Source organism: Pezoporus occidentalis, unplaced genomic scaffold (assembly GCF_034315485.1).
Source record: "Pezoporus occidentalis ecotype Australia unplaced genomic scaffold, CSIRO_AGI_Poc_V1 ctg17, whole genome shotgun sequence".
Classification (NCBI taxonomy): Eukaryota; Metazoa; Chordata; class Aves; order Psittaciformes; family Psittacidae; genus Pezoporus; species Pezoporus occidentalis.
The window spans coordinates 2,564,156-2,591,322 of record NW_026913531.1 but is presented as its reverse complement, the minus strand read 5'-3'; the positions used below and the strand labels follow the sequence as shown (position 1 = coordinate 2,591,322).

The 27,167-nt window shown below is 36.9% G+C and overlaps 1 protein-coding gene across 5 annotated transcripts in view; it reads left to right on the top strand.

Annotated features, from left to right (window-relative positions):
* The window catches only part of ZFC3H1 (zinc finger C3H1-type containing), a 40,643-nt gene extending 15,359 nt beyond the window's left edge, over nt 1-25,284 (top strand). For 3 of the 5 annotated variants that reach the window (XM_062613740.1, XM_062613739.1, XM_062613738.1), the window contains exons 10-35: nt 1,924-2,061; nt 2,465-2,583; nt 2,920-3,066; nt 4,599-4,773; nt 4,964-5,095; nt 5,796-6,344; nt 6,422-6,531; nt 7,650-7,781; nt 8,845-8,966; nt 9,520-9,621; nt 9,979-10,095; nt 10,971-11,154; nt 12,749-12,935; nt 13,397-13,588; nt 15,465-15,702; nt 16,860-16,965; nt 17,049-17,247; nt 17,699-17,793; nt 18,741-18,851; nt 19,199-19,303; nt 19,398-19,563; nt 20,287-20,387; nt 21,545-21,646; nt 22,239-22,278; nt 24,248-24,310; nt 24,436-25,284. In XM_062613740.1, the coding sequence (XP_062469724.1) occupies nt 1,924-2,061; nt 2,465-2,583; nt 2,920-3,066; nt 4,599-4,773; nt 4,964-5,095; nt 5,796-6,344; nt 6,422-6,531; nt 7,650-7,781; nt 8,845-8,966; nt 9,520-9,621; nt 9,979-10,095; nt 10,971-11,154; nt 12,749-12,935; nt 13,397-13,588; nt 15,465-15,702; nt 16,860-16,965; nt 17,049-17,247; nt 17,699-17,793; nt 18,741-18,851; nt 19,199-19,303; nt 19,398-19,563; nt 20,287-20,387; nt 21,545-21,646; nt 22,239-22,278; nt 24,248-24,310; nt 24,436-24,573 (3,870 nt within the window). In that variant the 3' untranslated portion in view covers nt 24,574-25,284. Of the gene's footprint in view, nt 1-1,923; nt 2,062-2,464; nt 2,584-2,919; nt 3,067-4,598; nt 4,774-4,963; nt 5,096-5,795; nt 6,345-6,421; nt 6,532-7,649; nt 7,782-8,844; nt 8,967-9,519; nt 9,622-9,978; nt 10,096-10,970; nt 11,155-12,748; nt 12,936-13,396; nt 13,589-15,464; nt 15,703-16,859; nt 16,966-17,048; nt 17,248-17,698; nt 17,794-18,740; nt 18,852-19,198; nt 19,304-19,397; nt 19,564-20,286; nt 20,388-21,544; nt 21,647-22,238; nt 22,279-24,247; nt 24,342-24,435 lie in introns of all 5 variants that reach the window. The other 2 variants (XM_062613742.1, XM_062613741.1) reach the window with 2 other exon arrangements.
* Nucleotides 25,285-27,167: the final 1,883 nt, after the last annotated feature.

The window sequence follows — 27,167 nt, the reverse complement described above, 5'->3', positions numbered from 1 at the left end:
GAATGGGTGTTTTCTTTTTTTTTTGTCAGTACCCATCTTCATAATCTATTTTAAATTCTAGCTATAACTGTAGTAATTCTTCAATTTGGACATGCTAATATCTTTCCTGTCATTGTTTCACATTTACTTAAACTTTTTTTGTGTTCTTCTGTTTAAATCCTAAACCTATTCTAAAAAAAACCTTCAATTGAGGGAACATGAGGTTTGCATAAATAAGGGAGAACACATGTTACTGGGGAGCTGTTAGTTTGTCTTAGTAACATAATGAAAGTCTGTTATCAGCTGTGCTCTTATGTAAATGTTAAAAAACCTGCAGTGGAAATGCAGTGCCTGTTGCTCAGTTAAAGTTGATGGATTAATACCTTGTGTTTGGATCAGCTAGGTGTGGAGTTAAAGAACTCTGCTTCGTGAAATAGGCTACAGATGCTGGTTTGCTTTTTCAGTGGCATCTGGTAACCCTTTTTCAAACTAGTCATGGACACTCGGAGTCTGTTCACCACAAACTGAGAATGTGTCTTAGAGCATTATAGAGAGAGCCTGCATTACAACTGAGGCTATAGTTCCCCAGCAGCGGAAGCTAATCTTGCAGAAGGAGTGTGATGGTAGTTGCCTAGTGTTACTTTACTGATTATACATTTTGCTGAACCACATCAAAAAATAGCACCTGGGAGTAAACACCTGGAGAAATGTGGATTTTTGCCTTCCCTACTATCAGCTTTTCATCTAGAAGAAAAACGGGGAAGGCAGTTAGAGATGGTTTACTTCACACAACTGTGCCAAAAGCAGCTTGGCAGCTTTGGTCTTTTAATACTAAAAGGTAGTGATATTGAAGGTGTGTATTTGGCATCTGAAGATGAGAAGGCCTTGTGGCATTAACTTAGGTTTCCGTAGAGCTACAGACAGAATATTTGCAAGGAGAGGACTGGTGCCTTGTTCTGTCTTATACATTGAAATTTCACCTACCTGTGCTATGGCGGTGCGAAAATGATGCAACTGCAGTACATTCAGAAGTAGCAGATACGATCCTTATTTTAAGAATTAGAGAATATCAACAAGAAACAATTGTGGAAATTGGGTATTTTTCAGGGTGATGTTTTTTTTTTGTGGGGTGTGTGCTTTTGGAAGACAAAGCTTTGAAGAGGTCTTGTCTTGAGCTAAGGGTTGAACATGTAACTGTAACTGTCCAGACCTACACTGGGAGATGGGAAGAAGAGTTTTGGAAATGGGAACTAGTCGCTTCTCTTCAAGCTCTAATTCCAGAGATTTGAGGTTAATCTAAATTAAATCGTCTGCTTGTTTCTTTGCGCTGGAATTGGCAGTCATCTGAACTTTAGTGAGCTGTTTCAGTTAGTGATGTTGTCAAAAAGTGATTAATCTTGTTTCCTTTGTTCTTTAAGCACTGTTGGTGTTCTGCCAATTTTAACTGCCTGAGCAGCTCACTAAGGTCAGCTAAGTATAACTGTGGGACAAAAGGCATCACAGCTGTGTGGCAGAAATCTGAGGGAATTCTGGTAGATCTACCACCATATTTCTTATTCATATTTGGTTGATTGTTACCTTTCAGTTACTTAACAACATTGCTTGCAAATGTCAGATGATTTTCACTACAGTTGAAATAATTCAGGAAGTGTTGGAGTCAGAGGTTTGAGATTTGTATGTGTGACTAAAGAGATCTAAACATGCTGCAGATGCTTGGAAACAGGTTGAAAATGCTTTTCCTGTCTCATGTCCAAGAAATGGGTGTGTTATCTCCATCTTATAGTGAAGGTGCACAAATGCTGAGGCTTTTTCTTTCAATGCAGTAGTAGTGTGCTACAATAACAAAAGGAGATAACATCTTTTTTTTCTCTACTAATAAATATGTGCTTAGTTAAATCTGTCTTTTTATTTCTTGCTATAAAACTTCTTCCATTCTCCCTACAGCTTCCAAAACACAAGTCTGTTGTGGTTACATTAAATGACTCAGATGATAGCGAGTCTGATGGAGAGCCATCTAATTCAACTAGCAGTGTGTTTGGAGGACTAGAATCTATGATAAAAGAAGCAAGAAGAAATGTTGAGGTAAACTGTTAGCATTTAGGAGGCTTATTTTTAATTATTGTGCTTTTTATATGGAGTTTAACCTTAGAGTTTGGTCAAGAAATACTGGGTTTCATTAGAAACTGGCACAAGTGACTACATTACTCCTGTCTGCACCACTACAATGTAATTTGGTTTGCACAAGCTAATTAAAATAATTTTATTGGTTAAGATGTCATCCTGGAGATAGAATTTGTAATGTATTTTAGTTTCATTTTTTTCAGTTAAAATTCAATGCATCTTTAAGGAAAAAGCGTTGGCTTTAAAAGATCTTACTAGCCTTGAACAGCCTTAAGTTTGTGCTGAAGTGCCTCTTAAAAATAGTATTTAATAGCTGTGTTTTAAAATAGTGTGACTGGTATTGACTTGAACCTCACTGTAACAGGCATCAAAAATCAAAGCTCCTCCAAAATCGGAGAAAGAAAATGATCCAATGAGAACTCCAGAGGCTCTACCAGAAGATAAGAAGATAGAATACAGGCTCTTGAAAGAAGAGATTGCCAGGTACAGCTGAGTTGTTAATGTAAATTGTATATTCTTTGTGTTCCTTTACTAGTCTATTTCTGTAATTGGAAGGAAAACTTGAGTTTGAAAACCTTGCCATTATCTTCAGGCTTTTTCCCTATTCAATTTTTAGTAAGACAAAGTAGGAGTCTAAAAAAGCCCTTGGATTTGGACTGACTTAGTTGTTTGCTTGCCCTTGCAGTTGTGAAAAGTAATTTTTCTTTTAACTTGAGATCTTGTCCTGCTACTTCTTTGAAGATTTTAAAACTATTTGTAGTACCCACTGAAATGTATCTTGAAGCTACTGAATATCTTTGCTTTTAACATCTGTTTCAGTCGTGAAAAGCAGCGCTTAATTAAGTCTGATCCACTGAAAAACAGTTTGCCCCCTTCAAATTCTGATGGTGAGGTTGATGCAATTGGGAGAATAGCAGTAGTGACGAAACAGGTAACAGAAGCCGAAGCAAAGCTTAAGAAAAACAGGTGAGTATTTTGCTGTCACAAGTCCTACCTTGCTTGCTTAGCAGGATGAAAATAGTAAATAATCTTTTTGAATGTAGCATTTAAAGTATAGCAAATAATTGGTTTTCTGTTGTCTTGAATGGTAACTATTTGTTGAGTGTGGCTTTCACTACTCTGTACACTTTGAGGGTAGCCTGTTTCAATCAGATATGCCTGATTACATATAAATGGATGTTTCTGCATATTACATATGCTGTTTGAAGCTTTTCCTGTATATCTTTCCTCTTTTAGCATGCCTCTTCCATGTTTCTCACCCTTCTTCCAAATTACTGTGGGAAATGTAAATGCTTTACGTCCTTCTCCGCTTCTGTTGCGACTTAATTATTTCTGTGTGGTCTTGTTAGCAAACTGGCATATGGTCATATATCAGCTGAAGGACACTTCCCCTCTCCCTTTATTAATACCTATCTGTCTTTTAAGTCTTTATCTTGTTTCCGTTAATGCATAACTTGTTGTATTTGATTACTCTGCTATTGTGCTGTGATACTATGACTTGTAGTCTACTAATGTGTGTATGTGCCCTGAGGAAGAATTGCTTTCTTACTTAACAGAAAGCAAAAATGTGTGGTTTGGATATCTTAATAACAGTATTAAAAATACAGCACTTGCTTACCTTCCCTTGTCCTCATAACTAGAATGTTGGTGGGGGGGTTGTGTGTGGGGTGTTTATCTGCTTGTGGTTTAAGCCCAGCTGGTAACTCAGAACCATGCAGCTGCTCACTCACTCTCTCCCTTCTTCACCTGCCCCCACTCCCTGAGGGATGGGTAAGAGAATCAAAAGAATGTAACTCCCATGGGTTGAGGTAAACAGTCCAGTAACTAAGGTATAACACAAAGCCAGTACCACCAGTAATAAGGGAAATAAGGGGAGAGAGTATCAAAAGGGGAAAAGGAGAAGAAAACAATGAACAGCAGTGATGCATAATACAATTGCTCACCACCCACCAACCGATACCCAGCCCTATCCGAGCAGTGATCTGGGCCTTCTGGGTAATTCCTCCCAGTTTATATACTGGGCATGATGTGCTGTGGTATGGAATACCCCTTTGGCTAGTTTGGGTCGGGTTTTCTGTCTCTGCTTCCTTGCTGTTTCCCGTGCCCATCCTCACTGGCAGAGTATGAGACTGAAAAGTCCTTGATTGTAGTAAGCATTACTTAGCAGCAACTAAAAACATTGGTGTTATCACCGTTGTTCTCAGGCTAAAGTTGAAAACACAGCACTGCACCAGCTACTAAGAAGGAGAAAAATAACTGTTAAAGCTGAACCCAGAGCACTGCTTTATACTGACATGCTGAACGTGGAATACTGGTATCTGCTGGATGTACTACCAGTATTTATTTTCTCATGGATGTTAACTGTCTGGAGAAACTTAGAATGTTGTTTGTTAAGTGAAAAAGAGCTGGGTTCTTAAATAACGAAGGTTTCAGAGGGGCAGCAGCAGCTCTGAAAAACCTTTAGAAAAAATTTCATTGCATGGCTTTTATACTTTTAGACTTCTGTTGATGAAGGATGAATCTGTCTTGAAACATTTATTGCAACAAGAGGCCAAGAAGAGGGAGAATGTTCGAATTGCTGAAAATAAAATTAACAAACTGGCCGAACAGCTACAAGCAACAGAGAAGATCTTGAATGTGAATAAGATGTTTCTCAAGAAGCTTCAGGAACAAGTAATGTGAATCTGTTTGTTTTGTTTCTTAGAGATAGAAATCTTGAAATGGGAAGGCTGAGTTTTTTGAGGCACTAGGCTTTCTTTGAATTTATCATTAATTCTCAGGTCTTTGCTGATTGCGATTGTGTTTTATTATGTGGTTGTATCTGAAAGTATGTGTTTTCTTTTTCCTTTTTTTTTTTTTTCAGATTCATAAAGTTCAACAACGAGTTACAGTAAAGAAAGCTCTGGCATTAAAATATGGGGAAGAACTTGCTCGAGCAAAAGCAGTAGCAAGTAAGGAAATTGGGAAGCGAAAAGTGGAGCAAGATCACCTTGCAGTAAGTCTGCATGCTTTTAAACCATGCTGTACTTCGAAAAGCAGTAGCAGGTTTGAGTAGGAAACCTAGTTCAAGTGGGATTTCAGGAAGACAGGAAAACATTTCAAAAGCACTGTGGGAATTCTTCTCAGAATTCAACAGAACAAGAATTAATCACTTAAGAAGAAAAACCGTTAAAAGCCTACATTCCTGTGCCAGGGCGGTGTCAGTAGTAGATAATAATGAGCGACTGTATTCTTGTGAAGGAAGGAAGTACTTTACTGTCTGTAGAGCATCAGTGATCTTGTTAAAACTAGCAAAGATGCTGGAGAGTGGATATGATCTTCTTTTGAAAAAACAAGATACAGAGTGGGGAAAAAAAAAAGCTAATATCTTTATGTACATTTTTCTTTTTTATGTTCTCCCCACCCATCCAACACCACTGTGTATACTTGTTTTATAGCTTACCTTTTAAACATGGCCAGAACTTCTGTTGAAGCTGTGTACATGATGTAGGGTACTTTTTATCAAAAACCTGCAAACCTGCCAGTTAAATTGTGTCAAACTCTTGTGGTTTTCCTTCTCTTTGTTGAAATTTTCTGGCAATATTCAAAAATGTGCTTTCATAAACTCTGAATTAAGTATCTTGCCCATGTTTCATTCACCTCCTGTCAAGAGGTCACTAAACGTGAAAATAAAGGGGAATTTTTTTCCTTTTTAGCCAAACAAAATGTTGAAATTGGAGAACTCCCCTGCATCAAGTCCAAAAAAGCATTCAGCAGAATTGATTGCACTAGAGAAAAAAAGACTACAGCAGCTAGAGCAGGAGTATGCTCTAAAGATTCAGAAACTGAAAGAGGCCCGTGCGCTTCAAACCAAGGAACAGTCAAATACTGCGCCTCATGCAGAAGAGGAATCTGAATTTGCGTTACCTCAGCCATCACTTCATGATCTCACACAGGATAAATTGACTTTGGACAGTGAAGAAAACTACTTCGATGATGAAGTTCTGTCTAATTCCAACAGAGAACGAAGGAGATCCTTCAAAGAATCCAATTCTTTCACTAAACCAAATCTTAAGCACATGGACACTCCAAAGCAAGAAACTATAAACAAACTTTCTAAAAAGGCATCAGAGGAGCCTGAGCTATTCCTTGGGTTGAATATTGATGAACTGAAAAAACTTTATGCTAAAGCTGACAGCTTGAAAGAGCTTCTAGAGAAAAGCACTGCCTCTGTTGTACCTAAGGAAGATCTGTTGTGTGGTCAGGTAAATATTTTAAAACATTTTAAAACATGTCTTTATTAGGTGGCATTGCAATTGCTGTATATCTGTTTGTTTCCTAGGAAATTTCAGTGGACATTGATGTTGATACATCAGAAAGTAAAGAAACTGAATCAAAACCATATCCATTTGAACCATACCATAGTCCTCTTCTAGTATTTAAATCCTACAGGTATGAAAACTGTAGCAGCCTTTTTGAGTATGTGTTTGTGTGTTTTTGTTCAAATATTATTCACTGCTTGTCCTGGCTAATTGAATCTTAAAAAAATAGGAGGCATTTGAAAGCAAGGTTTTTATATCCAATATGAAGCAATCTAAAATACAGGAAAAAATGAATGGAAGAATATTTATTATGCAGTCTTTAAACTTGGCTAGGATATATGTTGTCTGAGTCAAGACTGAGCCAGTCATCTCTTTTTGGATTCCTGCTCAGTGGAAGGAGACATGACTGTAGTGATTCATCTTGACGTAAAGTAGGCACCTGCAAGTGTAATCAGTTTGACACATCTGTCTTCTGACTAGAGAGTTTTGTTTCTACACATTAAATTCTAGAAAAGTGTCTGGTATTTAAATTGGAGAGTTGAATCCTACCATGAACCCATTTGTGTTTTTTTTTTTTTTTTATAATCTTGATTAGCAAAAGTTGGAGGTTGCTGTCTACACAGGAGTATTTATATTCTTGTAGGTTGTGGCTTCAATTCCTGAAGGATCTAGAAATCGTAAAAGACATAGAATGTAGTCTAGCTAAATATTTAAACCAAGCATTTGTGTGCTCACTTCAGACTCTTTTGTTTGCTTATACATTGTAAAATCTGACCTATATTTTTTTTACTGATTTTTTTTTTTTTTTTTTGTAGGTTAATCTTTTAACAGTTCTCTCTGTACTTCTACTTGACATTGATCCTAGGCTGACTAGAGCCTAAGAGTGCAGCTTTTTTAGAACTAAACTGAAATTCAGTTTCAGTAGTTTGCTTTCCCTACGGGGTTGCTATTACACTTTCTGTTTTTATGTGAATAAAATCCTGCACCTAAGGGAGAAGAGAATGCTAGAACAGAATCTGTTCAGATTGAAAGATACTGGTCTGTTGTGTGTTTTTTTTTTTTTTTTTTTTCCCTCTCACACTGTTTTCACCTTCTTAACTCATAGATCAGTGATACTTTTGGTTAGTAGTAGGGTTTTGGAAATAATGAGATTTAATACAGAAAAAGGGATTATATTAAATGTTTTGCTTAGTTAAACTGATGTCATGTCCTGTATGCTTTGTCACAATAATACTCTTTTTGTTTTAGGTTTAGTCCATATTTTCGAACTAAGGAAAAACTGTTCCTCAGTTCATTAACATATAGCAATATGATTGAGCCAAAACAGTGTTTCTGCCGGTTTGATTTAACAGGCACATGTAATGATGATGACTGCCGGTGGTGAGTTGTTCTTAATTCTCCTCTCTTGAACTAAGCATCTCTTTTAGATGTCTGACTCAAAGACGAAAACAGGCATACTTTACAGTTCTTTAGAAGGTGTGGATTTATGATCCTATGCACAAATTCTAGAAAAGAGTGTTATTTTTAATATCTTATTGCAGATACTTGTTTGGTTGGAAAAAAACTCCTTTCATCTAAGCCATGAAGAGGCTTTTCAGCAGTAAATTTAGAAAAGCAGCATGCACTGTTAGAGAATACTTTACCTTTTGGTTGTTCTGTAATTCAGACAGGACTCCTCTTGCTTTATAGCATAATTTCAGACCATCATGGACCTCAAGTAGTGGTTGGTACTGATAAGCACACTAGAGATGTGTTGTGCTGCTAACCAGAATAAGGCATGTACTAAATATCATGTGATTGTATTAAAAAATACTGTTGTAGTAGTGGAATTCTAGTTTTCTGTGTAAATAGTGGGTAAGTTTGTGAAGCCTAATGTTAAATTATATTAAAAATAGTTTTCTAAACAGTGTTGCACAGTGTATTTAAAGAGCAAACTCATATGAGTTGATCAGGAATAAACTCAATTTGGAAACATCTAACTACTGAAAAAATACAGTGGGAGTGGACTTCAGCTTTTTTTTTCTTTTCTCTCCTTTTGGTGGCAGACAGCTTTTTGTATCAGCTTTTAGCTGTTACTGTCAAACTGTAGTTTGAGTGGCTTTAAATACAAAATGATACCCAGTTTTTATAATTACCTTCTTTGACCTGCAAAGTTCTAAATACTGTGTTTTTGTGTTAGTGTGAAACAAGTTTGTAGAGGCTTATTTTTAAGAGTAAGGCTATAGTGAAATAATGAAGTCTAGGATTAAGTTCCTGATGCAGGCTTAAGTTTAGAGAAGACCTAGACATATTTAACAGAAATTTCAAAGCAGACTGAAGTGTTTTCTGTGGGCATTATTTTCTTTATGCCTCACCTGAGCATATACTAACGCTAACTTTCTAGTTACAAGTCTTATTAAATTTGTTGTGATAAATCTATTAATTGCTTATCTGTTTGTTTTAGGCAGCACATGAAAGACTGCACTCTTAACCGTAAGCAGCTGTTTCAGGATATTCTGTCTTACAATTTAGAACTGATTGGCTGTTCAGAAAAAAGCACTGATGAGGAAATCAGCACTGCCACAGGTTTTTAAGAGTCTTTTTTCACTTCTGCATACAAAGGTTCAGTTCTGAAGGGAATGGCTTTCATTAAAAGCTGTGGGCGCAAGGACTTTGATGTAAAGCAATGTATAAGATACAGCTGTATGAAAAAACAGGTTTCTGCACTTGTCCAGTCCTTGGTGTCCACCACCTTGGTTGTCTTTACAGGAAGAAAAGAACATTGATCTGTAGAAAATTTAACTCAAAAAATGAAGTATTACTGGGATTCAGAGTACTGGGGAGCAGTGGGTGTGCAGTCTTTCCCTCTCCCCTTCCTCACTACTTTTTGTAACTGCTGGACTGGCCTATTCCAGCAGAGCGGGACTTTTGTAACAGTGCTGTTGCTGTATAGGATAGAGTTGCTAAACAGGATTATTTCAGGTTTTTCATTTGATTGTTCTCGTACGTTAAAATGCCTTACCTCTTGAAGCAGTTAAACTTCATGAGTTCAACTTAGTTTGTGCTAAATTGCTGTTAAGTTACAGTGTATCCATTTTCATTTATGTGTTTACCTAAAATACAAATATTCTTGTTTCAGAAAAATATGTTGAAAAACTTTTTGGTGTAAACAGAGACCGTATGTCAGTGGATCAGATGGCTGTTCTTCTGGCCAGCAACATCAATGAGAGTAAAAATCATGGTAAGTACTTTGGTAGATTAAATACAATCTAAACTTTTGAATCATGTAAATACCTTAATGATTTTATGAACCAAGAATATTTTTTTGTTGCTGCTTATTTTATGTATCTCAGTATTATAAATTCTGCTGATGGTAAATGAAAGGCAGCAGAGCTTGCTTTAAGGCAGTATAGTTTTGGAGTCCAGTTTGGAAAAAAATGACATGTACTTGAGCACAATTAATTTCAAATAGGTAGTGTTAACTTACGCACTTCTGTTGTACCCACAGTATGTTTTTATTTAAAATCTTTATTAGCAAAGAATTTTAAGCTTGAATACAGAAAAGTAAACCAGCTTCTTCTACTTTGCTTGTTTATAGTACCTCCATTTACAACATGGAAGGAAAAAAGGAAATGGAGACCCAGGTATTGGAGAAAACCTTTGGTAGACAGTAGCAGTGGTGATGAGGAACATTTCACTGGACCTACAAAATACGGTAATCTGAATGTGTGGCACCTGTTAAAAAGCACTGGAGGAAAATGCCAGCCTCTCCTCAACACCTGATTTTTTTCAAGTGGTTCTTAAGAAGCCCAGTGCTTTGTATAGCTCTTCACTTCCTATTTCCTGCATGCAGACTTTAGTTTGTATAAGTCTTTGGGAAAAGTTTGATCTGAATTTGTTGTATTTAAGGAAAAATACCTAGTATAATGTGTGACTGGATGTTAAGTCAGAATTTTTACTTGCCTGTTCTTAAAAGGAACATATGGAACTATTAGAATGTTTCAGCTTTGCCTTTATGCCATTAGGATTTTTTTAATTTCTATTTTTTCTCCCAGAACTACAAGTGGTAAAAGTTCATGTGTCTGGTATCTCAAGTTTGTACAGAGTTAGTATTTGGTGTTTAGGTCAGGAGTTTAAAAAAGCTACTGTTAAGTGGCATTTGAGACTTAGAAGCTTGCTGGAGCATCAGTGACCAGCCAGTGTTTCACATGTGACTCATGCCAGCGGGAGCTTTAGGATTTGTTAGCAAATCCTGTAAAAAGGTTTTTTAGAGACTCGGAGTTGGGGCAACCTTTTCTTTGTCAGTTACGTCTATTTCCTAATGCTCCCTAATGAACTGTGTTTATTGATATCCATTGAAGCAGGTTTTTACCACTAAGGATTCTTGTGTTTGTGTTTGCAATAAAACCAGTTTTCTACAGGCTGTGCAGTTCTAAGTTTTAAAGGATGTTGAAGTAACCATATTTTTCTCTGGTCAGTGGCTGTACTTGAAGTATATACATACCACCCCTTGTGTGAATTGTAATCTTACAGGTCACTTCTATTTTGAAAAGAAACATTTAGAAAAATACTACTTTTTATTATTTGCAGCCCAGCCCACAGAAAATAAAAAACAAATTCCAGATCTTGATACTGTGGTGACTCCAGATGATGTCCGGTATTTTACAAGTGAGACTGATGAGATTTCCAACCTGGAGGCAAGTGTCCAAGAAAACCCCAGTGATGTACAGCTTTGGATTAAGCTTGCATACAAATACTTGAATCAAAATGAGGGGTAAGTCTGCTACATTTTGGATTTGATTTTGTGCTTTCATGCTGCTATGATTGTTTCCTTTCAGTTCTTAAAGAGCTTTCCTCAACAATGCCACAAATAATTTATTACTTAAAAGCAGATTAAAAAATAGATTAAACTTCCTACTGTAGGCAGCGTAGTATGTGAGTAATAAGTTGCACTGATGCTTTATCTTTAGGTAGGTTCTGATTCAGAACGGAAGTTGATGGAAAGTAGTCTGGGAGAAATAAAAGTTTGTATTTGAATAGTGCACAATCTAATGTATTCCCAAGATTACAGTGGAATGTTGTACTTCCAGTGATAAAGTAGTGGGCTAATAAACTCAAATCAGTTTCTCCTTGACAGGGTGAATTGTTGGAATAATGCTTGAAATGAATTTAATCAGAAAGCTTTCTTACATGAACAGTTCTGCTATATGGTTTTGCCCATCTAGAAATGTCCCAGTTGAGCACTCAGTTTCATATTTTATAATTTTTTTAACTTTTAGATTTCCAGGCTTCTTCAGTCTCTGTTCCTTTAAATTAGTCCCTAGGATACCATGTTTTTATTGGCAAGCAGATCATTTCAGTAGGAATTCTGTCATGATGGTTTCATTCTAGAGATGAACTTTGATTTTAATAGTGTGGTACTAACTTAAACAGCTGCAGCAGGGGGTAAGGGAATGGAGAGGATCAGCTCTCTTTTTAAAAGCCCTGTGCAAACTGTGGATAGTGAAAGATGTAGCAAAATACCAGTTTAGCTGTATCAACAGCTGCCTGAATGCTAGAAGGGATAGAACTGGAAAGGCCAGTACTTAGAATACTACTAGTAAGTGGTAGGGCGAGAAGAGCACACTTTCTAAGTGTACTTGGAAAAAGACCAAGAAAAGAACAGAGAAAACCTGATGGAGACCAATGCATCCTTTTCTTAAAACAGCTACCTCCTCCATTCCCCCCCTCTCCTCCCCAGTACTCTGAAGAAATGGAGTTGTTCAGTAGGTGGCAGTGGTGATAGAGGGGGTTGGGAAGTCAGTTATTTTGAGTTAACATTTTATACTTGGTTGGTATCATCTCATGGATAGATCTCTCAAAGTAAAATCTCCTTTTATAATGGTTTAGAGGCAGCAAAAACCTGCATGACATGCACAGAAACAGGGAATAAAGTCTTATATTTAACTGTAGAAAGTAAATTAAATACATAACAAATATTTCAACTTATACCAAGCCTTTGAATTTTCTACTGAAGTTTTCAAGTCTGTATGATGCTAATGCCTTTATATGATTGTAGCTTGAGTCTTCTGCTTACAGATGAATCTTGCTCATTTTGAATTAAATTAGACTTTTATTTGAATTGACACCCTTTTCCTAGGAAAGTTACTATTTTTCCATGCATTATCACTGCACCTAATAATAAATAATCTTTGAAGAATGAAAACTTAATGAAACTTGAAAACTTTCATAGTAAATGACAGCACATGCTAAAAAAAAGCCCAAACTGTTTGACACTTCCATTCTAATAATAGACATCCATTTTCATATTTGATATTGTGCAAGTTGTCATGCTAACATAGTTGATATGGGGGTTTTCATTTTTACAGCTCATCATCTGAGTGTTTAGATTCTGCTTTAAATGTTTTGGCTCGAGCCCTTGAGAACAACAAAGAAAATGCTGAAATTTGGTGTCATTACCTCAAACTCTTCTCAAAAAGAGGAACCAAAGAGGAGGTACAGGAAATGTGTGAAACAGCAGTGGGATATGCTCCCTCTTATCAACTCTGGTGGACAGTAAGTGAAGGAAAAAAAATGTATGTGAAATGTTCATTAAGTGTGCATTTTTTTTTTTTACTGATGAAAACCAGTATATATGCCAGGGAAATTGTGAAAAGAAGAACACTATAGCTTTTTGAAAACTCAAAAGTTGCTCCAAAAAATGAAGGAATTCAAAGTTCTGTTTGCAGGATACTTGTAGAAATCAGTTTTCCTCAGGTAATAAAGTTATTTAAAATCAAGATGTGGCAGTTCTGATTTTTTTGTTGTTTAAGCTTGCAAATCTTTTAACTATTTGATCATTAATATTTAAACAGCAGTTTTTGAGGTTTAATGTGAAAATTTGCTGTGAGGGAGGGAAATATGGTTTATAAGGTGGTGAAGGACATCATCCAAAGTTTGTGATTCACATGATTTTAAACTTTAATAAAGAAGCTGTACTCGTATTCTGATTATTAATATGAATTAATTCTCTCTAGTTCTTGAGTTTGGAAAATTCCTTTGATGGAAAAGACTATGTATGTGGGAGGATGCTACGGTTCCTAATGGAAGTGACAGGGGGAGAAGAAAATCGAAATCTCGTGTCCTTTCAGCTACTGGAGACTCTCTTGTACAGGGTTCACTTAAGCCTATTTACGGGAAGACATCAGAATGCTCTTGCTCTGCTGCAGGTAACTTCCAGGTTCCCACCCCAGTAATTGTCTTCATACTTTCAACTTGATAATGCCGATGACTGTGATTGTGTCAACTTCAGAAGGAACTATTCCTTCGTTTATTTGCGGAAGGAATTCTCCTAGACACTTTAGTGAGAGATGATGCCATTCTAAAATTTGGATATATCTTTGGGTTTTTTGTTACCTGTTTTGCTTTGCTTTGTAGCTAATAGTCTAGACCATTATATTTTAAAATGATTCCCAGGGATTTGCTTTACTGTTTGATTTCTGGTAAACTAGAAGTGCCTGTGGCTGTGTTGCCTCAAATACTCAAATATTTATTGCTACAGAGATTACCAAACCAGTAGTTCTTGGGAAAGAGCATAGTATGATGCTACCTAAAAGCATTGCCCAGCTCAGTCATGCAGTTATCTTGGGCTTTTATGGTGACTGTAGGTAGAATTTAAGTCACTGTTACTGTTCTGTAGACAAAGTGGGGGATGAAGGTGAGAAATGGAGTGCTGATGTAAGCCCCTGGTGCAGTGGGAGCTGCTGTAGTTGCAAGTGGATTCATTCCTACCAGCAGATGGCATGTGTGGTTTGCTACACCCTGAAAGGTTCTCAGTTCTGTGGTTTAAGGCTGTAATACTTTTGGATTTTTCATAGCTGTAGTTTAAATAGGGAAGTGTAATGCTGTGTTGACTTTATCCAAAAGCCCTTCTGAATGCAGCAGTACTTATAAATGTAACTCTGAATGTTTGAATAAATAAAAAAGGCAAAGAGAAAAAACTGTTTGAGTCAAATTGTCATGGAAATCCAGCATAAATGGGAGAATAACATGTTTTTTCTTACCTTTCCCCAAAGCATTATAAAAAACCCAAATAAATATTTTTCTATTAATTTGAAATGTGTAGTTGAAAAGAATGTCTTGGGGAAAGATTATTTAACCATAGTTAAGAGAAGATAGTTTGAGTAAATGCTACTTCAGAGTAAACAGCAGTGTGTCTCTGAAAATTTGAAAGCAAATTCCTGAAGTAACTATTTGGCAGGCTGAATGAGTGAAATATTGTAAAATTTCAGGTTTTGCCCATTGCAAGGCAAGTGTCCTGCTGAATTTTGATCATACTTGATCATACTGCATTTATCCAAAAAAATGTTGACACATTACTAGCCATGAGATTCTGTTCCGTTTTAGGAACAATTGTGTTTAGACTTTTGTCTGATTGCATGCTGTAATGATTTTTATGTGGGATCTGCCAGCTTCACTGGGCTATTCTAGTTTTGCTTGTGGCTGGTAGGAAAATTTGAAGCAGTATCCTTGTCAGTAGTGTTTCCAACAACAGTATGTCTAACGTGTGCTTTCAGTAGATTTGAATAGCTGTAGCTTAGTGGATGAATAACTAGAACTTAAGAAGAACCCCCAACAACAACAAAAAAAAAAACCAAACCAAAACCCAAGAAAAAAAGCCAGAACCCAACAAACAAAAAAACCCTCCACAAAATGCAGTAGGATACAGCAAGCTCAATCCAACTTGTCGATGTATTCTCTAGAGCTAATTACTTCTATGCAACTGGAAGCGATTGTCCAAGAATTAAGCAGAAAAATGGAGCATGTGTTGGGAGATGCATGTTTTCAAAGTCTGCCTCTGCTCATTTTTCTGAATAACAATCTTCTACAGTTTTTCTGAACCCCTTATTAGAAATTATGCATGTGATTTGAACACAGTCACACATTCACATAAGCCAAATGTTGTGATTGATGTAAAGCATTCCTGTCTTTTCTGTGGAAAAGATTTGAGAATGTTAGAACTTAATCTTCCTGTTTCCTTTTCTTATTCTTAGATCTTAATTTTTTTATGGCTGAAATATAATGTATTTCTTTTAATCTTTACAGAATGCTTTAAAATCAGCAAATGAAAAGATAGTATCAGAACATCTTACTGTAAGTGACCGTTGCTTGGCTTGGCTGGCTTACATACATGTAACTGAATTTGGCATTCTTCCAGTCAAGTTCTATGATCCAGCTAATGTCAGTCCTTCAAGGATCATGCAAAAAGAGCCGTTTTTAATACCATGGGAAACAGTTCAAGATGTGAAAACTGATCCTGATACACTGTTAGCTATGTTTGAAGGTAAGATTAAAGAGGTAAACTACTTAATACATTACTCACTTGCAAATCAAGAAATATTATCCAACTTTTGGAAATTCAAGGCTGTGCAATATTGCTCATGACTGTGTTAAACCATTGGGATATTAATCCAGTGGACATTTGGTTTGATCAGAGTAGTGAGTAAAGTCCATGTTTCTGAGTGTAAAGTGAGTTGGACTCACATGCAAAGCACACACACTTTTTCTCTGAGTTTTTCACCTATGGGTCAAAGCCATAGCTTTTTCTCTTAACTATGATATTCTGGCAAGATAAAGACTAGTGGCTTATGACTGTCTTACTTGAAGCATTTTCTTGGGCTTATGCAAGCATTAAGCTGAGCTTCTGTTCTTCTCGTACCTTCCCTCCCCTCAGTGGGATCTATTTATTGGAAAGTTACTTTCCTGGAAAATTAGTGTGTTCCCTTAAAAGAGACAGAGCAATGCATGTGTGTGTCTTCACTCAGTTTAAGTAAACGGAGTAATTTTTTTTGAGACAAAAATACTAGGAGAAATTGAATTCTTGACTTGTGGTGCTGCCAAAAGTAGACTTCATAATAGCATTTATAAATGTCAGTACTTAATGTGTTAGCCAGCAGCAGTATTGAATTGCCTCAGAGAATGTATCTGTGCTACAGGTGGTAATGCAATGTGGAAATACTCAGGGATCAGTTGAGTGGCCCAGCTGTGGAAGAGAAGGCAGTCTAGATATGAGCAGAGTGTTCATTGTTGGGTAACTTCTTATGCTGAGAAGAAAAATAATATCCTATAGCAGCTTTCTTTAACTCAGTAGCTTTCAGCAGCAATGCCAGAAATCCTGCAATAAAGTTTTAAATATGGGGATACACTGCTATCTCTAATGTGGCTTTAACATTTCACTGGTAGGATGTTTTCTGCTTTTTAAATGAGCAAGAGATAAAACTTCTGAAAGACTTTTGGCTTTGCACTGTGGTGAGATGTGTTAAGAAAGCTTTTCCAAGGATGGTAATCTTCCTCTTGTTTTAAGCATTTGCAGAAGCAGCACTCTTACAAGTATCTTTCCACACTTACTTGTTTTCATTATGTTAAATGAGACTTTTTCTTATGTGAAGGCTTCAGATAACTTTGAGGTCTATCACTTGATTTTACACTTTTGTTTTAAAGATGCAGTCAAAGCATGTACTGATGAAAGCATCGAGGCTGATGAAAGAATACCTGTCTGCTTTCCTCTCTACAGAAACATGCTAGCTTTGCTGAAACTTCTGGAAAGGTAAATTGTTTCAAGACCTTTTTTTTTAATTGGAGAACGTAACTGTCCTTTTTTTGAAAGCTTACATTTACTTTTCTTTAAAGGTGGGAGTCTGCTGCACAACTTTGTAGATCTTTATTGGAGATCTGCCCTAACAACTGTCAGCTCTTGGGGAGTTTGGCCACCTTGTATTTGCAGATGGAGCAGAGTGACAACGCCTACAACGTGTGGGTTGGAGCTTTTGAGAGGAATCCTCAGAATGCAGAAATCTTTTATCAGTTGTGTAAATTCCTTGTTTCACAGGTAATGCTGAACTCAAAAACTCATTTTGTTGGTCTATTGGCTTTGTAAAGTTTGGGCTCCTGGTAACTCCTCACAATACTTTTGTAATGTCTAGTATTCCTTTATAAAGATGGGAAAAATGGAGTTGATAAGATTAGTGACATGATTAAAGATAGTCAAAGGAATGACATGAAATAATAAAGTTATAGCTCAGATTGTTATAATTCATATTTAATATGCTTATGAAGAATAACTTATACTCACCGTAAACCCTGTAATATGTTTTGGGCTTTTATCTGCTACCTGCTGACTGACCCAGTTAAGACTTGATTCTTGAGAGAATGAAGACAATGGAGCATTGCAGAGATAGACACAGCACTTGTTTGTTCTGTGCTTAAATTGTTCTTGTCATTTTCAGGTTGATGTCTGATTTTAATTCTTTTTCTTTTTTAAAAATAAAACCCCAAACCAGGAAAGGTCAAGCAGTGTTCTTCCACTGTTGCAAGATTTTCTGGAAGCTTTCGTTGAGAATCCATGCCAACAGCATGGTCCCATGGATCTCTTAAGGTACACTTGCAATGTTTTTTGTATTTAAGTTTCAGTAATATTGGCATTGTCTTGAAAAACAAGTTGGTCTTGAAGTTCTAAATATCTCTATTTTTAGCTTGGCATGTTCTGCTAAAACTTCAGTGAATTATGATTTGGTAGTTTTTAAGGTTTATATTTATTGTTTGTGTATATACACTAAACTGTAAAACCACAAGCATTTAAAGATGAAACAGCCAGCAAGTCAAAGTCTGGATTTGGGCAATGAAAATCATTCATGTATGTCAAAATTGTTTGTTTTGTTTTGGGAGGTTTGTTCATCCTCCCCAAGCTAGGAGCCTAAAATACTAGATTTAGAGATGTACAAAAAACCTCAATCCAGAGGTCCAGCTTGTTATTAATCAGTAGATTGTTATTGCTGCAAAGATACAGGTTCATAGCTGGCCGCCTGATTTTCCACTTGAATTTTAGCACATAGCTGCGAGACTTCCTGAAGTTTTGAGATATGCAGGTTCCCTATAGTAAAAAAGAAATGCCTCTGAAGGCCTTCAAAGGAAGACCTGTGCTAAAATTTACGCAGATTAGGCTTTGAAGTGTTTTTATCTCCAAGTCAGGTGTTAGATTTTATTCCTGCTTACATTTGTTTGCATTAAAATTGGTAGTGGGAATGCAGTTTAGCTGACTGTATGTAGATGATTGTACCTTACTTGATGTATTTTATGTGGAGAGAGGGAAGTGTGAGATACAAACTGACATTTAATTTTGTACATAATGAGGGAGTACGTGTTTTCTGTATTTCTGTGTAACACTTTTTATAAATTATATCTGGATACAGCTAAGTAAAATTTAGGAAAAGTGCATCTTTTTTTATGTCCCATGAACCGGATTTAGGAGCTAAATGTTGCACCCACACAGGACTCTTCATGTAGAGAAATATTCTCATTTAGTACTACTCTTTTCTTTTGTAGATATCTCTTGAATTTTCCAATGCCAATTGAATTTACATCACCTGTCTATAAAGAAGATCTTACAGATGATGTTGTGAACCAACAAATCCCGTATTTATGGCAGATCTACTGGTGAGACTTTCTGAAGTATTTCGGAGAAACAGCTATTGGGTCTGAGTAAATTTCATTTTCAAAAGTGGAACATCCATTATTTGCATAAGGGTATATCAATTTGGGTTCTTCCAATAAATGATCTGCCAGTCCTTAGAGAACCTATCTGCCTGCTGCACAATAGCCAATATTATGGAGCCGTAAATTGCACATTAACTTAAATTCTCCACTTTGAGAAATCTTCCAGGAACACTTCCCTATGGGAACAGTAATAGGATGTTCATCTCACGTGATCATCTTGCGTCTTAATATATAAGAACATGCATTGTTCATGATGTACAACGCTTTTTAACTTTTAATATAAACAGTTTGTGCCAGTCTCTTCACGCGAGTTTTGGTGAAGCACTGGATGCGTATGAAGCAGCTCTGGGGGCAGTGATGCAACAGGAAACTGTTCAGAACATCTGGCTGGAGTAAGTTCTTAATGAAGGAAAGTAAATCAATTTCAAAGCTATTAAGTGAAGGCTACCAGAACCATCTTTTATTCTTACTTTTTTTTTCTTCCAGTTACCTTGTTTTTGTCAATAGCAAAGTTGTTGGATCTACCAACCAAGTTCAAGAATTCAAGCTTTTTACTGACCTAGTGAACAGATGTCTGGTTACAGTCCCCACACGATACCCAATTCCTTTTAGTACTGCTGATTATTGGACCAATTATGAGTTTCATAATAAGGTAAAAATGTGTCTGTGGGCAGCTTTAATTAAACAGACTGATGACCTTCTAACAGGTACCTCTAATTTACTTGTTCAAATACAGCACTAGTAGTATATGAACGCTGAGACCTAGGAATTGGTAGAAAAATGAGTATCTGAGGAGTGTTCTGAGAAGAAGGGTATCTAGCAGTGACCTTTTGAATAAAGGGTATGTAAGGCAAAAAAACTTTATGGCATGTTTTAATATTGTGAATACAGCTGTTAATGACAAACCATTCTTTCCTAGAGAATAGGGAGAGATGGTTGAGCAAGAGGTGTCTGCACAGCTGTAACACTGGCAGATGGAAGCAGTATATAAGCTGTCAGTTTTGATCATAGAAGTTACAGTGGTTGAGAAACAGAAGAGAAAAAAGTCAAAGTAGGTTGAGCACTTAAACAGAATAAAGCTTGCAAAAATTTTGGGTCCTGTTTTGCTAACATCCAGTGCATTTCTCTTTGTTCACAAAATGCAGGCTGGAAGGGCTAAAATATGTGGTGTTAGCAACTTGACACTAACGTTTTATTACACAGAATGATTTCTGTACCCTTGAGGGATAAGGTTTGTAGATAATAAGGTTGGTAGGTGGTAATTCACAGTAGTTGTAATGTTCATAGGTTTTTGGTCATAGTTTTTCATTCCGCTTTTCTAAGCAAGATCAGACAGCTATAAAGTGGATTAATGTTCATAATTCAAATTCTACAGGTAATTCTTTTTTATTTGAGCTGCATTCCAAAATCTGAACATTCCAAAACCTTGGAACGGTTTTGTTCTACCATGCCTGCTAATCCTGGACTCGCATTGAGGTATGTAAAACTGTTTGTAATCAAGACATGAAGCTGGTTAACGTAACTACTGTTTTTTGTGCAAGACATGCATGACTTGCTTTCTACTACAAAAGCTAAACAATTCCTCTCTTATTACATGTTGCTTCAGGCATAGTGTCGTCTGACATCAGCTTAGTCTTTCTTGTATTTGACAGGGTTCTGTTCTATTTACAGAAAGATTATAATTATACAGGAATTAGCTCTGCATTGCACATGAGTACAAGTGGTCAAAAATTCAAGTGTGTAGACAAATGTCAGGTATCTATTAAAATCTTGTTGGTGTTTAATGAAAAGTATAGTTCCAGCATAGAACAAATAAAGCTGGATACACCAGTGAATAACAGTGCTACTACCTTAATGCTTAACTTGACATTTATTTAGCAAAGGTAAACCGTTCTTAATTTTCAAAAAAATCTTAGGGGAAACAAAACCGATTCATGTATTGAGTATTACACCAGTTCTGACTTGAGCAGGATTTCAAAATGTAGTCTTCCTGGATTAGCGAGTCCATGATTTACTGTATTCTGCACTGAGCTCGTGAATGCTTGATGAATGATTTTGAAAAGTCCCCAGACACTTACTCTTCATCATCAGCAGTGACGTGAAAGAATTCAAAGCAAGACTGGAAATAAGTGTGTGTGGTTGGGGGCATGGGGAGAGTATGACATGCCTGCTTTTGGCACACAAAGTTGAATGGCTGCATTTTAAAACAAGTTACGATTCTGTCTAGATGGAACTTGCAGCTTCCTTAGAAAGTGTTGATACTACCTGAAATGGGTGAGCAGAACTGACTGAACGGTATCTGCTAGCCACATGACTCTCAAAACCTGTTTAATCAAATATACACTTACCTTGTGCATGCTAAAAATTGATCTTGTGCCAACATCACATTTTCTCTGATTTTTATACTTCTTGGTTATTCTCTGTTAGTGTATCAACTTTTTTGGTTTTTTTTTGTTGTTCCGAGAGTGTGTTCAATCAATGCTGTATATGGTGGCTTGGGTTTATTTTCCTGTTTGCAACTCTTAGCTCAGATTAGGTGTAATACATTGTGTGTAATGTGTTTGTGTCTTTGGACTGCTTTTGTGTTCCCAGTGATTAGAGCAGTGTTCCTTTCTCATGAATGCCTTTTACAGAATGCTTCTGCAATACTGGGAGGAGAGCAATGTTCAAATTCTGAAACTGCAAGCCAAGATGTTTACATATAATATCCCAACATGCCTGGCCATCTGGAAAATGTAATGCAACAGTCATACATCTGTTTTCATAGATATTGCTTTTGTTTATAAGGTTTACATCACAAAGGTAAATCTGAAATGTCCTTCCAATTGGGCTTGTATTGGAAGTCTCTCATTAGCTTATTATTTAAACAGTAACTGTTTGTTACAACGGACAGAGGTACTGTCACCTCTTTAAAATGAGGAATGGAATCTCCCTCTTGGGGAAGCTTATATGAGTGGGTATTATGCAGATAAATATGAATGATGTATTTACAAGTTGCATTTTTAATTCAGTTATTGACTTCTGTCTCCCCCTCTCTACCCCCCTCTTTATATATCACAATAGCAGTAATCTCCGTTGTGCAGTGATGCTGAACTGATCTTTTTCTTCAGTGTTTGTTCATAATGTGGGAACCACTGAAATTTCTTGCTCATGTAAGGTTGTTTTTTTAAAAAAATGGCTATTTTTATCTTTTCACCGTAGATTAACATCATTGGAAATTAGTGTCTTCTCAAGGAATTTTTAGTTCCATTCTACAGTCAGTGTTCTGCCACTGTGGTATTTAAAATGATTCAAGAATAAGTATTTTCATATATTTCTTTTCCTCAGAGCCATTGCTGCGGAATGCTTTCTAATGGGACAAAGAGAAGTAAGTCAACACAGCTTACTAAAATGAGTAATTACAAAATTCTGTAAATCTTTTCATACCTTGGCTTTATCAGCTCTTAAACCCAAGATTTCTGAATAGTTTAAGTACTCTTATGTACAAACAGTGAAGCATTTGCCTCAAGTGTGAGAAATACCTTTGGCAATCAAAGTAGAATTGTATTATGAGTACTTGTGTAGCCTTGTTGTGCTGGACTTGTTATGCTGGAAGATACTAATGGCTACTTTTACAAGTAGTTCGAAGGGTGGGTATGTAAAGAGTTTGAATAGTTCCTAGTCCCACCAAAGACACCAGTTCTTTCTCTCCAAAAATAACAAGTTTACTCATTTGTACTTTGGGAAGGGAAATATTTTCATCACTCTTTAGACAAATACAAAAGTTTTTTGCACAGCAAGTGAATCACTTTTCAAACAGAGTGGATCTTCCAGGTATTGTTGCTGTCACCTTCAAAATACTCTTCTGCTTGTGTTTGGTGGGGCATCATGAGGCCCTGGGTTTGTGACTCACCACTTGGTGGTGGCGCTTGAACTACTTCTCTGCTATATCTGGTTTTGTCACCCATGTAGCAGCTGATTCTCAGCATCCTTTGCTTTTGAAACAGTATTGAAGCTTTAGCTGATCCATAAGGGGTAGCATGGCTATTGTTAGATTCACATACAAAATACTTTCTTTCCTTTTTTACTGTCCTCTAAAAGGACTGTTTTAAAAAGAACATCTTCCAAGCAGACAGTTACTTGGTTTGTAAGATCAAATAGTTCACAGTCAGGAGATTCCAAAGGCATGCTTGCCTACACAACCTTAATTCTGTCTGTGTTGATGGTTTGGTGTCATCTGTAATTAGTCACAGATCCCTGCTTCAGTCATTGTATTAGATGGACTTCATTTTAAGGCACTGCCTTTTAGTCACCAGTGGGGCTGATGACTTAGAAGATCTCTGCTTTGTTTGGTTAGAAAGTTAGAAAAATGTATTTCATATGACTCAAGGGTCCTTAAAGCAAATGAACCAAGTGGATGAAGGCATATGTAAAACATTGAAGCTGGATTACACCCAGAAGAAATCCTGAGCTTTTCTTCTGCAGCTACCTGACTGTATGGTGTGGAGTTAAATCATTTAAGTAGGTGCACACAGAAAAGTTGGGGTTTTGGGGGAGGGGGGCCAAGCCTTAGTTTGGAGTGTTAGTGAGCACTGACAATTGTTTATGCAAATCAGTGACTGTTTCAGTTAGCAGTTTCTAGTAAACAGGTAGGATATTGAGTTGTGATTCAGATTCTTGATTTCCTGTTCCTGGAGAACCCTTAATTTATTCTCTTCAGGGGTCATGTAAAGGTTTGCTAAAATGATTATAAAAACGGGTATTAGTATTTAAAATGCCAACAGATACCTCTCCTAATGACTGTGATTCAGGTTTGTACTTCAGATATCAGTAGTTGAAGGAAACTTGCGTAAGTTCTTGCATTAAACATTTTGGTCCTCTATTTCCACCCATAAAACAGTAAAACCACTTTTTCCTTTTAGAGAGTTGCAAAGAAGCACACTGACTATGAAAGCATAGATAGATAGATACTGAAGGAAAAGCCTATGAAACAGTTATTTTCATTGCAGGGTTGGCATGGTATGCAATAAGCAAGACCTTGAGAACTACCTATTGAGTGGTGAAAGAGAAATAGTAAGCTGCTTCATTCCCTGAGTGTGTTCCATCCTGTGCAATGAATGAGGCAAGAATCTTGTGAAGAAAACTAGTGTGTCCTCATGCAATTAATCATGTGCATACAAGGGTCAGAATTAAGGTCGGACATAAACTTGCCTTTGTTTCTAGTAGCAATTTACCACTTTGAAACTTTTTTAAAAAAACGGATTTTAAACTTTGTTTGCAGGAGATTTTTGTGCTTCAAATCACTCATTTTAAGTCCATGAAACTGCTGACTTTCCATAATTGTTTTTATTTTACAGGTCCATCATTTATATCAGAGAGCCCTTCAGAAGTTACCTCTATGTGCAACACTGTGGAAAGATGTAATGTTTTCTCCTTATGATTCAGTTTGAGGTTTCATATAAATTTTCTGCGTATCCCATATCCATAGATGTGGTGATGCTCAAGCTCTGGCTAAATCTTATATCTGCTTCCCCATCTCTTACAGCAACTCTTGTTTGAAGCGTCAGAAGGAGGTAAAACTGATAACCTGAGAAAACTAGTTTCCAAGTGCCAAGAGGTTGGAGTCAGCCTAGATGAGCTTTTAAATTTAAACACTTGCAGAACAGAAAGCAAGAATCACTGAACACTGTGTACGGTCAGCCATAAGTCCTATTAAATGCCAAAATCAGTTGAATGATTCTCCAGGCTGATCCAGGCCTAAGATCTGTGTTAAGGCAGATGAGTATTGCTGAGCATATCAAGTCTCCAGTCTGCTTTCCTTGAACCTGGAAACAGTTAACGTGACCCTCCTCTGGAACAATGAACTCCCTGTCTGGCCTTGCTTCTGGGCCCTGCCAGATTCTCATAACGTCATCTACGTAAGTATAGTTACTCAAAATGACAGACATTATTTTTTATGTTTTTATTTTCTCCCTTTTTTTTTGTTTTGCTGTTCCTGATTCACTTGACACTCTCACTGATGCCTGAGAGATCTGTGTTTGGGATTAATTTACTTGGCTGTGTTTACAGTAAAAAGCAAGTAGTCCATCGTGGGGTTTTTGCTTTTTTTAAAACCTTTTTTGAGACTTTTTCATTACAGGATTTAAAACAAAAGCAGCCGCTCTTAAGGAAAGTGTAACTGCCGTGGCCACAAGTATGCTTCTTGCACTTGAAGGCTCTAAGACGGTTGCTTACTGCCCTTTTCTGCTTTGGACTCACGGCAGAGACTATTAGACTTGAAGATTAAAGAAACTATTGCAAATGCCAGTGCATCAGAACCTAAGAGTGGTCAATTATGTGCAATTTTTTGTAAAGAAATTTTAATTTATAATAAAGTTTAACAGTTTAAAGAAAACTAATATTGATCTGTCTTGTATTGGTACTACCGCGTAGAATTACAGAGAGGTTTTACAGAGAGGTTTTCAATACAGGCTGACATTTTAATACGTCTGCTGTCTTTTGTTATTTTGAGGTTGAGCTGCCTGTTGTGGATGTAGAATAACTACATCTCAGTAGGTGTCTTTCTCCTCTTGCCTCAGACACACACCTGTTTGTCCTACAACAGCTGTTCCTGTCAGCAATACCACTTCAGTAATGGAAAGTAGTTTACATTTTGTCCTTTTCGCCTTTAATGAAATGAGATGTGGTTTATGAAGCCCCTACATGCACAGTGCAGGGATCTACTGTCACTCACTGAACCAGCAATGGGGCTGTTTACCTCAAACATGAAGACCGTGTGTCTGGCATCTTCATAAATCACCCCTGCAAATGGTACAACCTTGTTTTGAGATTATTTGGCACAGACGGGAAAAACAGGTAGAAAGCCAACTGGATGCAAAGTGGTTTGTGCATAGGACTTCCGGTACCTTTCAAAACCCTTACTTTATCTGAAGTTACATATGAAACAACTCTCAAAGGAGAGAAAAGTGGGAAATACTGGTTTCATCTGACTTAAGCCCTTTTAGACAACTGTTACGGTGTAACTCATGCTTAAATAAAAAGCTTCAACTACCCACTTCCATGGTGAGGATTTCATGCTGACTCTGCAGCCACTGTCAGAAACCTGTTAATTCTTCATTGTAGTAGAGTGGTATCCTAATTTCATCAACCTTGCTATATGGTACAGCTCAGACTGAAAACATGAAGACCATAAAAAGTGCAGCTTTTTTTTTTTTCATTAAAAACACCTCAAGTATGGTCAGTGTCTTAAACTTTGCTGATAACTAGTTGATTGTAGTGGGATACCACTTAACTCTGCTGTTAAAGATTGTAAAGCTTACCACTGTCAAGGGTTACAGCACTTTTAAGGCTGTTTTGCATTTTTCCCTAGCTTAGTCTTTTCTTACACTTAGGACTGTTACTCGGTTACCTTTTTATAACATGGTCTGGTGTCCCTTTCTAAGGAGACCTTCAGCTTTACATTTTCCTCAAGGATTGATCACAGGTAGTCTGCCTTAGTGGCTTCTCACATACTTGGAGACAAGGGGAGGGGGTACCAAAACTTCACAATGCTCTGTCTGTCCATATTGTTTTAATTAAAATGCTCCTGCTTTATATGTGGGCTTTTGACCCAATTTTGCTTGGCTTGATGGTGTGTGAAAGTGGCTCATCATAATGGGAATTGTTCATCTGGGAGCTGGAATGAACTATGAGGAACCTGTCAAGTCTTTGAGCAGCACAAGCACTTCACTAAGCAGGAAACAAAATGTACTGGTGGGTAATGGAGAACAGCCAGGAATGATCTAGTGCTTCCCCAGATCTGCAGTTACTGCTTAATCCTCTCTGCTTCAGTATTCCAGTAGTTAGAGCATTCTGTTTAAGAAACAAACAAGGTGGTTTCTTTCTGTCACTTCCAGAACTTCATGAATTCATCACCAGGAAGAGTGAAATTTAACCAAGGGTATTAAGTTAATCTTTGTATTAGTCTTTTAAACCTGCTTTAGAAGGGAAACTTACTGTAGGATTTTTAACACAAAACTATGCTGCTACATATTCTGTGCTCGGTATGGTTACTGGGTGAATAGCGATCTGTTTAGTCTTAAGTTTTTCTGGAAGTAAAGTCTAGGTCTTTAATAGCAATGCACCAAACTACTACTACTACTACGCTATTACTCATTTCATGGCTCTTGCAAAGACACGAACAAAACATTCAGCTGCATTTATTAGGAAGAAAAATAAGTGGAAATCACTGTTTGTTTAGTACCTTCAATGAAGATCTCCATGAAGATAACCTCACTA